General features: G+C 41.9%; 1 protein-coding gene across 49 annotated transcripts in view; it reads left to right on the top strand.

Moving 5' to 3' along the window:
• The window catches only part of Arpp21 (cAMP regulated phosphoprotein 21), a 164,359-nt gene that overhangs the window by 62,708 nt on the left and 85,045 nt on the right, over positions 1 to 16,606 (top strand). For 18 of the 49 annotated variants that reach the window (XR_015626838.1, XR_015626837.1, XM_087562978.1 and 15 more), the window contains exon 10: positions 11,479 to 11,587. Coding sequence is in view for 42 of the 49 variants with exons in the window: in XM_087562978.1 (XP_087419104.1) it covers positions 11,479 to 11,587 (109 nt within the window). In the remaining 7 variants the exon portion in view is untranslated. Of the gene's footprint in view, positions 1 to 11,478; positions 11,588 to 13,747; positions 13,850 to 16,606 lie in introns of all 49 variants that reach the window. The other 31 variants (XR_015626834.1, XR_015626832.1, XM_087562980.1 and 28 more) reach the window with 2 other exon arrangements.

Raw genomic sequence — 16,606 nt, 5'->3', positions numbered from 1 at the left:
CTTTTCATCTCCTCCTCCTTTTTTTCCATCCCTGAGAAAGGATGCAGATCTGGAGTTTATCACTGGAAGGCGGGACACCATCTACTTAGACTTGCATTTCGTACAAACAACATGATTACTGCACATGTACCTCCATATCTTTGCATATGGCAGATCAACTTTTAACTTGTCTCAAGATAATTTTCATGTTAAAAGGTTGTCATGTCTTCACAATTTCCATTTCATCTTTCACATCCGCCCACTCTCCTTGCCTCAAATTCCCTACCCTTCCAGGTGCAGAGCAAGGCTTGGGGTTAGCAAATACTGTGGAGGACGGGAGTTCACTCTCCACAGACTGTGGGTCGGGGGAGTGGTCCAAAGGCTACTTTAACTATTGGAGGATTTTCTTGAGCTTGAGGCTAGCCTGGGCTACATAGAAAATTTGAGATCAGATGTTGCAACTAGCCTGGGCTGCAGACTGAGTCCCTCAAAAGCAAAACAAAGCAACACAAACAAAAAGAGAGTTTAATACTCCTGGATTCAACTCCATGATTCTTGAGGCATGGGGTCCTTGGCACTAGCTTGGAGAGATATGTGTGTAGAGTAAATGCTCTAGAAAATACAGTCAACTGAGGTGTTTGTCAGTAAAGCAAGAACAATGAAGCCTCTTCTAACTAGAGAAAGCCTCTCTAGAGAGTGCCCATATGAGATTGATGGGCCTTTGATAAGAACCCCTGAAGAGACAGCTCATTATCCTAACCACAGGAGGCTGGGTTTTCCACCCTCTCAGGGCACAGACCCAGCATAGAGAGACTTGGCCCAGGCGAAGGAACACAGGCTCTCTGGAATACCCCTCAAAGCATCCAGGCTTAACTTGGGGATCCTTGGATGTCCACAATGGGCAGTTTCATACCCTACAGAGGACTGTGTTTTCACTGAAGCAAAACAAAGCAAAGAACAGACACAGGCTTTCTCCCATGTTCCCAGTGTTCTTGTCTTTGGGTTAGAGCTATAAGGGGCACTGCATGCTAGGTCCACTCTTACTGGAGAGCTGTGTAGAAGACTGAACCTCCATCTAAGTGTATCTTAGAGTGGCTGGCTGGCACCCTGTCACTTCTAAACATGGTGAAACTACTATTGGCTTCTCATAAGGTTGGTGCTACCAATTATTTGACTAGAACCCAGAGGCTTGGGCACTGAACACATTTCACTTCCTTCTCCTTTTCTGATTGGCAAGCATACAATGTGGTTTGGATACTCGTACATATGGCTTGATGATAAAATCAGCATCATTAACATAATTCATCTCTCTAAACATTTACCCTTTCTTTGGGAAGACACCTAGGTCCTCCATCATCTCTTAAGTTTAAACTCAGGGCTATTTGTTGACCATGGTCAAACTCTCTGCCATTTCCCTCAAACATTATATTGTCTCCATAATATCATCTTGCTTTTTCCTCTGAGAATATAGACTTTGTGCATGAAAGGGCGGTTCTCAGACAAACAGAGAGCAAGGAGCAATAAGTTCATAGTGTTCCTTTTTCTGATTGTATGATAAAGTTCACTATTTAATTTTGGAAACAAATGAAGCATATACCTTGTGCATGGATAGAATCTGTTTCATTATGTTAAGGAGTTTTGTGCATGGCACACTGATGCATCTAAGGGTTTTGTTTATTTATCTATCTATCTATTTGTTTTGTTGTTTTTGTTTATTTATTTGGTTGATCATTCATTTGATCTCGGCGTGGTAGGGTGTCTATCAAGCCTGTCCATCTCGTAGGAGAGAAACCAAAGTCCAAGTCTGTCTTATCTGCTCGGGTCACAGACGATCAAAGCCAAAGGCCCTGTGCCTCTTAGCCCTTGACCTTGACCTTTCAGAGGTCATGGGAAGAAGAATTTCCATCCATAGAATCAATGATATCAAGTTACTAGGGAAGCAAGAGGGGTACTTAAGCCATCTTCATTCACTGCTATCCATTGGTTCTCTGGCAACAACATAATTTGCATTTGATTATTCTTTTAAACTGTGCAAAGGGATTTGGAGACAGCTCAGTCAGTTAAGTGCTCACTCTACAAGCATGAGTTCCTGAGTTTGATCCTTAGGATACACATAAAAAAGCTCAGCATGGTGGTGCATGCTTGTAATCCCAGCACTGGGGAGAGAGGAAGGAGGCTCCCTCAGGCTTGCTGGCCAGTCAGACTGTCCAAATAGCAGGCCTGTGAGAACTCTGTATTAGATAAAACCAAACAAGGAAACCAAGATGGGTCACGTCCAGAGGCAGGGTACCTGACATTGACCTCTGATCTTCAAACACACATGCACATGTACCATGCCCCCACCACACTTGAGCATACACACACACCCACACCCACACCCACACACACACACACACACACACACACACACACACACACGTGTTTAAATAGCAAAATAAAGAACGTTAACACTAGAGTTGACGGTAAAACTATGAATTGTCTTAGCAACTTATTAGTAAAGCAAAACCTGTCTTAGCAACTTATTAGTAAAGCAAAACCTGACTCCATGTCCTTGAAGTATGGTCAACAAAGAATTATTTCTCAAGTATTCAGTACTGTGGGTCTCCTACTTTGAAAAATCAAAGTTCTTAGCCATTTTCCGTTCACTGTGTGGAAAATCAACATCATTATGGTTGAATGTGTAGGTGTGTGAGCGAGCACACTCACGATGAGCAAATCTAAGACTACACATGCATGCCATTTAATGCAGACCCTGCCCCTGCTGCATCTAAGCTCAACCAACCGCAGCGTTGACAGTTGTGTCTTGGCTGATTTTAGGGACACTTGAAGATTAGAGGGCCAGCAGATGTGGGTGTTGGGTATGCTGTCAAATATGTTGTAGCCTACCAAAAGAAATGAGCACGTACAAAATACATTTAATCCCACAACCCAACTTTTCCCCACCTCGTCCTCTTCCAGATCCCACAGTGAATGCAGGAGTACAACTCCCAGCTTCCCAACCTCCCCTTCCCTCCCTGCTCTCCCCATCATTTCTCTCTCACAAAGCACTGCATTTCTTCACACGTGCAAAACGCAAATAGACAACAAACGGCAATTCTCCATCAACCGAATCACAATAGCAATTCTTTATTAGTGGAGCTACAATATTTACCTATGAATTTTAATGAGCTACTTCACACAAGCATTATAACTTACAAACGAAAAGCCCTTCCTTGAAACACCCATTATTTTTCATAGTTTCAAAGGCAGAATTATTTTCATAAACACCCGACTGACCCCTTTGGACACTCATGAATCAAACATTATTTAAATATTATAACACGTATTAGATCTATCATAATTAAGATTATCCCTAACCCTGATGAGAATGTTTTTAGATGTTTCTTGGTGTGTCCCGGGATGACGGATGTCTCAATGAGTAATGACACTTGCCACCAGGCCTGACAACCTGAGCTCAATCACCGGGACCCACACAGTGAGGGAGAGAACCAACTCCTACAAATTACCTATCACACACACACACACACACACACACACACACACACACACACACACACACATGCACACTAAGATTTTCTATTATTATAAGCCTCACTAGTACTGGGCAAAGCACTTCAGAATTGGTAGGATTCCTTACAACTATTCAATGCTTCTATGCATGTTAAAGTACACATTATCTATTTTTACTTTATACAACAAAGCAAATGAGCCAGACCGCTCCTTTATACAGATTGTATAAAGTAATAATAATAATAACAACAAGAACAATAATAATAACAATAACAATAATAGTAACAACACAGTCGATAAGGTACAGAACTGAAAAGACAAAGTACGTGAAGTTTGTTTCTCAATGTTGTTTTGTATGTTGAAAGCACTTTAATATTAATGATAGTCTACAGTAAATGTAGTTTCTGATCATTTCTTCTGCAGTCACTGATTCATAGCCTGAAATACACTGGGATTTCCTTTAGGGAATAGAAGTTAGTTAGTGGACATATTAATATAATGGTACTTTAAAAAGTATTAATTCTTTGAGCATTTCATGCTGGTTAGTTTTATGTCCACTTGAGACAAACTAAAGCTGTCTGAGACGGAAAACCTCAACTGAGAAAATGCCTCCATAAGATCAGCCTGTAAGGGCAACCTGTAGTACGTTTTCTTAATTAGTGACTGATATGGGAAGGTCCATCCCACCGTGGGCGGTGCCATCCCCTCCCCAGCCTGCTGGTACTGGGCTCTGTAAGAGAGCAGGCTGTATAAGCCAGGAGGAGAAGCCAATAAGCAGCGCTCCCCCATGGCCTCTGCATTAGCTCCTGACTCCTGGTTCCTGCCCTGCTTGAGTTTCTATTCTGACTTCCTTTGATGATGACCAGTGATATTTCCTCCCCAAATTGCTTTTGGTCGTGGTGTTTCGTCGCAGCAATAGAAACCCTAACTAGGACAAATTTCACACAGTGTAATTTGATCATATTCGCCCCACGTTTCTCTCCTGCTGCTCCCAGATTCTTTACGTGAGACCGATGTAAATAAGGTGCAGTTGGGGTCTAAGCATCTTGTGAGTTTATTATCACTGAGAAAAAGCTTAGAATTTAAAAAAGTTCCATAAATGAATACGCTAGAACTGAACAAAGATTGTCTCGTTAGTGAGGCATTGGAAGAATAAACCTGGAGAAGCCACTTGCAGAGGGGTGTGCCTTCAGTCAGGGTGGACGCTAGTGAGGGAGGAAGGATGAGCAGATTGAAGCATGTATCTTATGTGTGGGTGGAGGCCACATGATTGGTTCATAGGTTTACTTAAAGACCGCCACGGAGGCTCCTGAAAGATAGAGAACCCCAAGTCATCTTCAGCTGATCCAACAGCGTGATCCAAAATCTGACGATCACTCTGAATAACACTCATCCTCGCTGGTTCATTGGCACCTACGGGATATATGTGGCAGGATGTCTGGATAGTTTCATGATCTTAGGCATGTACTGCCCATTGCCTTTACACCCAAAAGTAGAACTAGGCAGTATTCCATACATGCTGCGTGGGAAATCATTCATCTGTCATTTTTGAAGGGCTTTTACTTTCTGCATTACAGGTATTGTTTTTTAATTTGCATAAACCCTTGATTTATAGACAAACTTTAAAAAAATGATACAAGGGTCCTGAAGCTCAGTGATCTGATTGTATCCCCCTGTTTGACAGTGTTGAAACTCCAGGCCCAATACAGTTCATGAATAACTAGCCACACAAACACACACACACACACACACACACACACACACACACAGAGAGAGAGAGAGAGAGAGAGAGAGAGAGAGAGAGAGAGAGAGAGAATCTTCTTGGTGATTGTTATCATTTGGTCATTATCATGTTGAATTGGTAGTATGTCTACTCACATAAATCAAGAATAACACTTCAGGAAACACAGGAATTTAAAGGTGAGGTGAGTTTTCATGTACCTGAAGGTCCTGGTGTAAGAAATCTGACTTGTACAAAGAGCAAAATTTAATCTTGCATTTCCAAAACCTTGCAGTATAATAGAAGGATTAAGAAATAATTTGATGAGAAACATTTAAATCTCCAATTACCAGATTATTAAATAATACATTTAATGAAACGGTATCTTGTAAACATTCAAAATATAAGAATAATTGTCTATAATCCAGTGATTTGGCACGAGTCATTATTAAGTTGCTAAACTGTTTTGCTATCCAACTGAGATAATAACTTCCATTATTTCGTTGCTATAAAATCATATGTGATTATTGCAACACAAATCTATAAAGCGTTAGAAGTAAAGCTGTCTGTCAACTCACCACCCATGGATAAGATTTCTGCTAACATTACTCCTGTTACCATGGGTTATCGCTTGACCACAAACATAGTCAACGTGTTCTTATAAACAGCCTGTATTTGCTGGCCAATGTTACTGGATATTGTTTTAAAGAATTTCATGTTACTGTAACATTCCTTGTAAAGTACAGGAGAAACGCATTCTCCCACTGTTATGAAGTGGAATTTGGTATTCATTTATGGCCATTTCCTTTGGCTTCATTCTTAGACAGAGGATCACATTCTCAGGGCACATTGGCTTTTCATGCTTCTCATCCTTCTTCATCCACAGAGGCCAGGTTTTGGTTTGGTGGTGGTGGTGGTGGTGGTAGTGTTGTTGTTGTTGTTGGTGGTGGTGGTGGTGGTAGTGTTGTTGTTGGTGGTGGTGGTGATGGTGGTGGTTTGGTTTGCTTTGGTTTGATTTTGCCAAGGAACAGGTGCCAATTTAAAAGAACCGTTCAGGGGTTGGGGATTTAGCTCAGTGGTTGAGCGCTTGCCTAGCAAGCATAAGGCCCTGGGTTCGGTCCCCAGCTCCGAGAAAAAGAACCAAAAAAAAAAAAAAAAAAAAAAAAAAAAGAACCGTTCAGACTCAGGTTTGAGTATTAAGTGTCATTCATGATAGTTCACTGTAAAGAGGGACCAAGGTACCACATTAGCCTGCACGTCCCTGTGAATACTTAATTGCACTAACTCAGAAGAAAACATCTAGCAAGGTGGTTTGATCTCCAAAACACTCCTTACACACGCATGAGAAACTGACTGAATTTCCACAAAACCAGATAAAAAGACAGGTACAATGCTACAGAGCTGCAGCCTCAGTGCTGGGGAGCCAGAGACCAGAGGCTCCCTGGGGTCTAATGGCAAGTAAACCAAACCAGCAGCCCGGGTGTGCAGGGGGTGCCGTCTCAGAGTGTCAGGTGGAGTGCAACTGAAGAAAACACCCATCGTGTACCTCTGTCCTCCAAAAACATACACAGGGGACCCTGTGCCCTCCAAAACATGCTCGGATACGGACGTGTACATACCTATACCACGGATACAGACAAAAGAAAGAAAGGGATTTCGCAAAAACACCCCAAATTCTAAACATTCGCAAGACTCTAATAACAAAAGGTATAAAAAGCTGGTGAAGTGATTTAGTCTGTGCATGATCCGAGTGTGCTCTCCACGCTGTCCTCCGACCCCCGCATAGGTGGTGTGGTGCCTATGTGCATACACAACGTGAATAGTAAATAAATGCAATGTACACACATATATCATATATATGAAAATTTTATATATATGAAAGAAAATTAATTTACAAACACATGCAAAATCACACACACACACACACACACTAACACACATATATACCTCCTTCTCTTAGCGAATAACATATAATATTTAAAAAAGACGAGGTGGAATCAAATGGCAGACTGATATGGAAGATGGAAACACATACCTGTTAAATAAGGATAAAGAGCTTTCTTTTTTTTTTTTTTTATTTTCAGAGACCCATTGCGGTGAGCACTCTAGGTGAAATGCTCACAGTACTCTTAGGCCTGTCTACTATTTTTGACAGTTCAAACCCTTCACTGCTTGTGCCACCGTCCAGCTGTTTCCCAGCTGTTTATCGAGGTCACCTCAGCGGCACTTTTCCTTCAGTCCACACGGAGTGCCAGGGCCTCCCCCTTACCCCACCCCGACTTCCACCTCCACCAGCAAGAGAGTTCAGTCACTGGCAAGAGAGTTCAGTTCTTCCTTTCTGTGTGGGAAGGGAGAAAGAGATTCAGCTGAACCACTTGGGAGATGAGTAACGAGTTTGGTCCTAAGAAGCCAACAGCAAGGCTAAACTGCTGAAAAATAGTTAAAGAGGAGTGAAATTAAAACAGCAGTGGTAATGAGTGTCCGTTTATGTTAAGCTTCTAAGGAAATTTCCTTTTTAACTAAGACTGGAATTGATTGAGTAGAAGAGAGATTTGATTGTCGTCACCGGCTGGCCTCTTTTCTGTGAGTTCTGTCTCTAGGAGGGACAGTGTAGAATAAATTTAATCCTTTTTATTCCCCAAAGAGTCCCAAGATAGTGGCTGGGGAAGCAACCATGCTCACCATACAGGAGCAGTGTGTGCCCCGCTGGGAGCACCGAGTCGGCTGTATGTGCTGTAGAGGGTTACCTGGAGATGAGGAAGCTATGATCCATCTCCAAAAAGCATTAATTTTATTTACCACATATTTTGGTAATGATGTATAGAAAGCTAGACACGATACCTCATGAGACAAATCCTAAATGAATAAATGTGGCAAATTAGGCTGGTAGGCTACATGGCCATGAGGTACATAGCGAAGACCACTTATCAACATTTAATAATTCATTGTTCAAAAATTGTGCGTTTCTGTGTTCATAGATTAAAAGTAATTAATTACTTTTTGAAATGCTATTCCTGAATGAATTGCTTCAGTGTCATTTATTGTATGGCTCCAAAATAATGTTAGTTTGGTGTTCGGTTAGTTGTAAAAGTGATTTTTAATAGCTGTGATACAATGGCCCTCATCAGTAGTTTTTAATCCAATCACTGCAGTATTTCAATCTCTACCCTGGTTAGCTCTAACATCATGAATAGTTTTCTGTAAAGCCATACCGGAAAAGAAAATCTTATTACAGTTGCTCGGTTATTTTTAAACAAACCTCAAAGATAGTTTATGAGCATTCAAAATATTTTCCAAGAAACCTGAAAGAACTCATTTTTTCTAACTTTTGAAGATAAAAATTAAAAAATCTGCAAATCAGTCACAGAATTTATTTTATATAATCTATATCAGAGTATGAATCACTCTTAATATTTATGTTATGAATAGCAATATTCCTTATAATTAAGTTTCATCGTCCTATTAAAGTATTTTTCATATATGCATACATATGTATGATATATGTTACTATAAATAACAACACTATGAAGAAATAGGATTCCAGAAGGAACATCAAAATAGAACTTTAACACACTTTACACCAAGGTGTTCCAAAGTCAAGGAGGAGGATGATTAAGCTTCCTTCTCTATCCTAGATCTCTCAGTCTTTTATAAAAAGTTTATAAGGACTAATAAACATAAATCCAATGTTCAATGACCATTCTGTTTTCAATTCGAATTTGTGCTCCAAACTCTCAGATGTCCTGTTCTATAACTACAGAAATTATGACCTCATATCTGATTGAGCAACTCAATCAGTCCCTGAGCTATAATGATTCGCGCAGGCTAAATTGCCACTCATCCATGCATTGATCCATTCATTCATTCAGCTAAGTGTTTAGCTGGCACCAGGTTTAGACATGGGCAGTAAGGAGAAGGTTTAAAATGAAACAGTGTACCTATCAGCTAGCACTTTGAGTTATCACTCAAATACATTTTATCTTAAAGAAGAAATTAGACTGAACAAATTCACCTTGTGCTCCTGCCTCAAAAATGGGATCTCTCACTTGTGTGTGAATATTTGCAGACTGTTAAAAACAAATACAGAAAGGAAAGCTGTACATTTAGGCAAATTGTTTCATTTATTAGGGCTTAACAGACTAGTGTGTGAGGATATCAGAGGAGACTAATTAACATTGATGTGATTGTAATTAACGTTGATGTAATCAACATCTCTAAATTGACATCCTCATTTCAGTTGCTATACAAAAAACGAGAGAAAGAAAGGAAGGAAGGAAGGAAGGAAGGAAGGAAGGAAGGAAGGAAGGAAGGAAGGAGGGAAGGAAGGAAGGAAGGAAGAATATAGACAACATACAACAGCCAAAAAAGTGTTGGTTGAGAATACCAGGACACTAAATAATTTGGGGGAGTTGTCATTTGCCCCAAACATTAACTGAACATGTTACTATCTACAACTTTCACTCTACAGTAAGGAAGCCAAGTGTATGGTGATTGACTTGTATCAGACTTTCTCATTTCTAATGTCCTATTTCCACATTCAGGTCATTTGTTATAGTTTACTATATTGTAAGTTTGGTGGGAAATGTTTACCTTGATCACCAAGAGGAAGTGATAAGGCTTCTTGGTTCTCTGAGTTGAGGGGTGAACCTCCCAGTTCCTAACTCCAGCCCACTGTGCACTGTATACTCATAGGAACTACACAATAATGTCTCTAGGATTGTAACCAGGCTGTTTGATGACTGTGGATTAATAGGCAAATCTACAGTCAGGTAATCAAAGTAATGACTGAGGGATGCTTTCTTCATCTTAAAAAAAAAAATTGCTCCTTCTACTTTTACCAACGGGATGGGGCAAGGGGATGGCATCATTTTATAAACTTGTACACAGTGTAGCTGGCACCATCTGAGCTTTTCTGCTCTTGTCTGCTTGCCTCCACAGTCCTAATGTATGGACAGGTGTTGAAGAGAGAGTGCTTCTCACCCCGACATGAATTAGAAGCTTAAGACACTCCTTTGTCACCAAAGTGCTGCTTCTGAGGAACCATTTTCTTGATTCCTGGTCACCCATAGTAGAGCACAGGCTTTGTAAAGTGACTTCCATTGCCTGTGACACCAGGAATCCAGCAGGGACAGGAACACCGGAAGTCTTGAGACATTGTTCTCAACCCAGAGAGAAACACGTCAGCATGTCCCCTGTGATGAGTCCAAGTCCCAGCTCATTCACTGAGTTCTAGTATGTGTACAGGGTTGCTCATGGGAAATTAACCCATAATGATTAAGAGATTTGGCAAAATCAATTGACAGTCTGTAGCAGTCAACTACTTAGGGCCTTCCCTTCACACCAATCAGCTAACAAGTTGTTTAAATATCTTTAGCTCTCTTAATTACTGAGTGACTCAGAAGATCAGATCTTTAAGGTCAGGAGCTAAAGGAGCGAAATCCCCAGAGCATTTAGAATTGTGGAGAAGCAGACATTTTTAAACAAAGCTCTCACCACTCAGAGGACCCTAACCATGTGCTAAGGGGCAGTTACCAGACATGAATGAAAGGATGCATTCTATGTTTTAAGCAGTATATTTATCTGGGCCTGGTGGTACTCACCTATCATTCTATCCACTCGGAAGGCTAAAGCAGGAGGCCACTGGTTCAAGACCAGCTTGAGCAACAAAGTGAATTCAAGTCTACACTGTGCAACTCGGGCTTCAAAACTACATGGAGAAAGAGGGCTGGAGACGCTGGAAGATGCTAGGGATGCAGCTTTGGTTATAGTCCCTGCTAGCAAGCGTCTGCTCCTAGGTTCAATCCTCAGCACCAGAAAATACAAACATTAGCAATGACTTCGTATTCACTTGAGGGTGTGAATGGGGAAATTATGTGTTCAGGAGCCACCGAAAGCCCAAACAGCTAGTGAGGACATCAAAGCGAATACTACTGTGCGTGTTGGTGACCTGAAATGTTTCTGTAAGTTCATCTGTGATGATCAGCATGTAGCAAGCAAGGTTCTGACTTGGAAATGACAAAAGGTATCGCAACAACAACACTCCCTCCCCACTCGTGTAGAGGGACATATGTTCGTTACATGTTATGACCTGCCTAGATATCGCCAGCAATTCTAATTTCACAACCAAATATAAAACTTTCTCTTTCTCTCTTTCTTTTTTTCTTGTAAGTTAAATGCCACCGTGGGGAGGGAAAACTCACTACGAACTACGTTTATTCAGACGGGAAAGCAACACTTTCTTTTATTGATATGTTTTACTTTGCTGGCAGACCAGAGCAAAGGTTTTGTGAACATTTAAAAGATGAAAAGAGTGAAGAATCCCAGAAGCGGTTTATCTTGAAGCGAGATAACTCTAGTATTGATAAAGAAGACAATCAGGTTGGTTCTCAAGTTTGAGAGTGGCTGACGTTGTTGTTTTTGAAGGTGGGCTGACTGATGTTCTTGTTGCCCCTCTGTTGTCCCCTCCTGCCTCCCAGCCCTACCCCTGCCTCTGACAACTGCTGCCCTCTCTCCAACCCTTGGCCTCTACTGCTTCTGCCTCGAGCATTCCCTGGGTAGCCACATGCTGTTGCTCCAGTTGCTTAGCAGTGGCTCTGTGTTGGGCTCTGCATGGGTGGTGCTTGGCGCAGTCTTTGCTGCATGTTGTGGTGGGGGTCGGGGTGCTGCAAGCTCCAGCTGCGGGGGTAAGCTTGTCAGCTGCATTTCCAGATGTGTGTGTAACTCTGCCAGTCGCTCCACTCCCTACAGCTCTGTCCTTCCGTTGTGCACAGTTTGAGTTGGATTGTCACTGAGGACCGATGAGCCACCGGTGTAGCTGTAAAGAACATACCTTGTTATGGTGAGGACAGGAGGATTTTGCAACTATCCTAAAAGAAATAAGTCTTCACAGCAAAGCATCGAGTTTACGTTCTGTAGTCTCCCACCCTTCTTCCCGTGTTTCATGGTCTGTGTCATGTGTTTGCTCGTTTGCATGAAGTGTAGCAGAAACTGATTGCTGTGTATTTTGCCTGTGACAAAACACTGTGTCATTCTAGAGACAACCTTAATCACGGTCCTTGACCAAAGGTAAAGAGATCTTACTGAATCTCTTCTCTGTGTGGGTAGGAGGGAGAGGGTTACAAGCAAGTAACTAAGAAAACTAAGTAAATAATACCCCGTCCCCCCAAAAAGTAAACATTTAATGACAATAAGAGTGTCGGAAAGCCAGGGGAATGCCATGACAATTGCACTTGCTGTCTGACAATAATAATAGGTATTTTTGAAACATGCCTTTACTTTAGAATTCATGAAGGTAAGACAATACGTGTCTCCCCCAAGGTCTCTTACTAATTACTTAAAGCGAGTCATTCTGAGCTGGCATATGCATCTCTCAGTGAGATTTTTAAAAGAGCCAATTCTCCAACTGTACCTCCTTGTCTCTCGCTACTGCTGCCACCAGCCCTGGGCTGCACTAGGGCTCTTGTTGACTCCACGGGTGTCTGGTGGACGTATGGATGAATGTGCTTAGTTCAGAGAGGATCTTGTCCACAATGGCAAACAATAGAAGGGAGGCAGCTGAGAAGCAGGACTTGGGTCAGGGGAAAGGACGAAGACACACAGTTCTCATGCTGGGTTCTTTGGATTGTTTTTTTAGATTTCTCTGTGCTGACCATTACCAGCAAACAGGATTTTTTAGGCTCAGCTTACATTCTCCAAACAATTCACAGGGTCAGCCACAGAGCGAACAAAAATGGTCTAGGAGCCAGAGATCGTCCACAGGGCTCTTTCAGGTCCCCGCTTTCTCTATTTTCTGGAGATTGAAAATATTAACAACCACTTCACTCTGCCCCCCAGGTCCCCGAACTCACTCTTCCCTCTTTTTCCGTCAAGACTTCCTGCTCTTGTGGTCAGACATACTCAGCAAAGGGGGAAAAGCTACTCCTGACCATCCCAACTCGGGGCCAATTCCTGAAGCATATTCGAGCCTGCTCATTTTTGAAAGATTCAGTCTACTTTCCTTCATAGAGGATGAAACCAGGAGTTGCAAATCCTTCCTATGTCAGCAGGTCACACACAGATATGCACACATGCACAGAAAGACACACAAACACAAGGAGAAAGGGAGAAAGAGAGAGATGCACACACAGACACACAAACACAAGGAGAGAGGGAGAAAGAAAGAGATGCACACATACACATGCATACACACATTCATGCCACACACAGAGAAAAAGAGATACATACATGCATACATACACACATGCATATATTCAGAGAAATGTACGCACAAACACACATACATACACATACACCACACACATACATACACACATGAATATATATACACCATGCATAAACCCATGTACGCCATATACACACATACACACATGCACATAGAGATATACTCAAATCTATGCCTCCCAGCCTAGACTCCTCAGGGAACAGAGGGGGTGGGGCTTGTCAGGCTCTGGTTATCTAAATGAGCACTTATGATTCTCAGCTGACGGTTGCTTCACAGCTCACCATGGATAACCCTCCTGATTTCTTTTCTCTGTTCAGCAGAACAGAATGCACCCATTTAGAGATGACAGACGAAGTAAATCAATTGAAGAGAGAGAAGAGGAATATCAGAGAGTGAGGGAGAGAATATTTGCACACGATGTGAGTAGTTGTTTTAATTGCCTCTTGAGTATGGTCCTTCTATCAGCAGAAAGGCCCCTCAGGTCTCAGACAGAGATCCAGCAGGGAGTACAGAGACTGGAAGCAAGGAACGAGTTACAAAGCAGAAAACACACATGTTTCTGGGAGAGGACCTGGTTCAGGGATGTGGTGAAAACAGTCTGTGAGCCCCTGTATGTGCCCCGAGGGCATGATTTATGAGGGTAGAGAGGTGGTATGGATCAGGAAAGGAGACAGTACAGAAAGAGTTGTCAATTTCTGAAATTCCTTTACATCAATACTAGGTAGTATATCATATATATATATATATATATATATATATATATATATATATATATGTATGTATCATGTATACACACACACACACACACACACACACACACACACACACACACATGTATGTATGTATTAGGGGCCAGGGAGAGAGCTTATTGAGTGAAACTCTTACTGTACAAACCTGAAGACCTTGATTTGGATCCCAGCATCCTTGTAAAAGACAGACATGAGGACAGGCTTCCACAACACAAGCACTAAAGAGGCAGATACAGGCGGATCCTAGGAACTCATTGGCCAAACAGTCTAGTTCATTCGCAAACCTCTGCTTCCTTGAGAGGCTCTGACTACAAACAATAAGGTAGAGAGAAATAGAGGCACCAGATGTGGGCCTCTGGTCCTCACACATGCATACCACATACACACACACGCGTGCACACACACACACACACACACACATTTCTACAAATGCACACACATATGTACACACACAATGCAAACAAAATGACATTTTATTTAAAAGTCAACAAAAGAAGTTTAGAGTACTATGTGTTAGTGCAGACTCTCTCTTACACACTACACACACAGACACACACACACACACACAAAGTATTTTCTGAATTATTAGCAAATATGGACACTTCACTATGATAATGCTAGTTGATAATATCCATATCCCCTTTTGATTTCAAACCAAATCAAATTTATGAATAATTTGTCAAGGGAATACTCACTAAACAACTTCTTTTTTGTTGTTCAAAACCAAACAATGAAACAAACAATGAAAGAGTGGTCGGATTCTCTTTTTTTTCTCCCATTATGCTCAAAACCAAATGCAATTGACTTAGATAAAAATTAAAATCAAAAGCTGAATTTCAAGTTAAAACATCAAGAGAGATCACAGTAGCTTCCTCTTCTATGAAGCCCTTGGGGATTTCCTCGGGTGAAGGGGAACCCAATCCTGACAGCAGTAGAGGAGGCTTCAGTGTGGGTCCTCTATGGTCAACACTCCCCGTATCCTCAGTCAGGTTGAATCTCTCTCTATTGCAGTGGCTTGCTGCTTAGGGGACATACCAAGTCATCTGCACACTTTGTTCCTCAGTTTTATGGAGGCTGCTTGAAGCCCAGGCAAGTGTCGGCACCCCCTACTCATGGCAACTCTTGAAGCTGCAGAGGAGGCAACATTTGCTAAGCTGCTTTTACCCTTTTAGGCTCCTAACCTCAACTTTCTTGAAGACACTGAACTAGAAATCCATTGATTGAATGCTCTGGTCCAGAGCTCTTAAATTAGGAGAGTAAAACAGAGCTGGAGGTATGGGTGCAAATCTAGAAAATGTGTGCGAACTGCTAAGCCTCTTGTTATGGTCAGGACATGCCACGATCCAAACTCTCACTGGATGAGAGACTAAAATGACTAAAATGTTCGCCTTGTCATGAGAGGGCAAGAGTGCATTTGTAGTGAGTGAGGTTCACCTCTGACAACCTTCATAAAGACGACCTCTCCAGAATGCTCATTACTCTCTCTGTCTTTGATTCCCTCCTCTTTCACATGTGTACTTACCTATCCATGTACCAGAGATTTCCCCTTCCACTCTGGTTCTGACAAGTCAAGAGTCTTGGGAATGTGTCGATGTATTGAGACTCAAACGTCTGCCACACAGACAGGGTGTGAAAACCTTGTTTCCGTTATTATCTTTATGAAGTTGTGACCCAGAATCACTGTCTCAGATGCCTGTCTGGGATAAGAATAGGATCCCTAACACTTCTGCAGGAAGCTGGCCACGTGGGGAAGGTCCCTGCATGGCCTTCCTTCACTGGGCACAGAGGTTCCAGGGAAAGACTTGAGGCATTTCAGGCCATGTTAAATCCTACTGGCCACAGGAATGGATAACATTCCTTTCAAATGAAACACAGATCTAAGAATGGCGGAGCGACTGCCAATCTCTGGCTAACCCCTGACCCAAATCATTGACCAGCCTCATATTGCAGGGCAGGGTTTTAAAATGAGTCTCCTTCAGTCAAAATACACTCACAGATGAGACTCCATAACTGAGTAACTCTCTTGATATCATTAGTAAAATCATGCTGTGTTTCTAAGGGGGAAATTCCCTCCCATTGTTTTAATACCTTCCTATAACTTCTCACAGTCCCTAAAAGCCATTCCCTTGGCCCATAGAGACAGTCTGGTTAGCGACTTATTGAATATGATAAATTATCCCAAATTTTTCAGCATAAAGTAAGCTTAATCTACTCATGGCCTCACCATCTCCATGGGCATTCACTGTAGCTTGGAGAGCGGTGATAACTCACAAGCTCTAACAGAGGTTTCCGTTCAGCTCTTAGCTGGGCCTAGCTCCTGACGATTTGGTTGAGAAACTGTTAGCCAACTCCAGATCCGCTCATGTGGTAACTTGGAGAGTCAACTTTGTTCACGGGAACCGGTCTGTAGTTTGAAATGTTCTAGAA

Source organism: Rattus norvegicus, chromosome 8 (assembly GCF_021556685.1).
Source record: "Rattus norvegicus strain SHRSP/BbbUtx chromosome 8, alternate assembly SHRSP_T2T, whole genome shotgun sequence".
NCBI classification, from domain to species: domain Eukaryota; kingdom Metazoa; phylum Chordata; class Mammalia; order Rodentia; family Muridae; genus Rattus; species Rattus norvegicus.
This window is presented reverse-complemented; position numbering and strand designations above follow the sequence as displayed.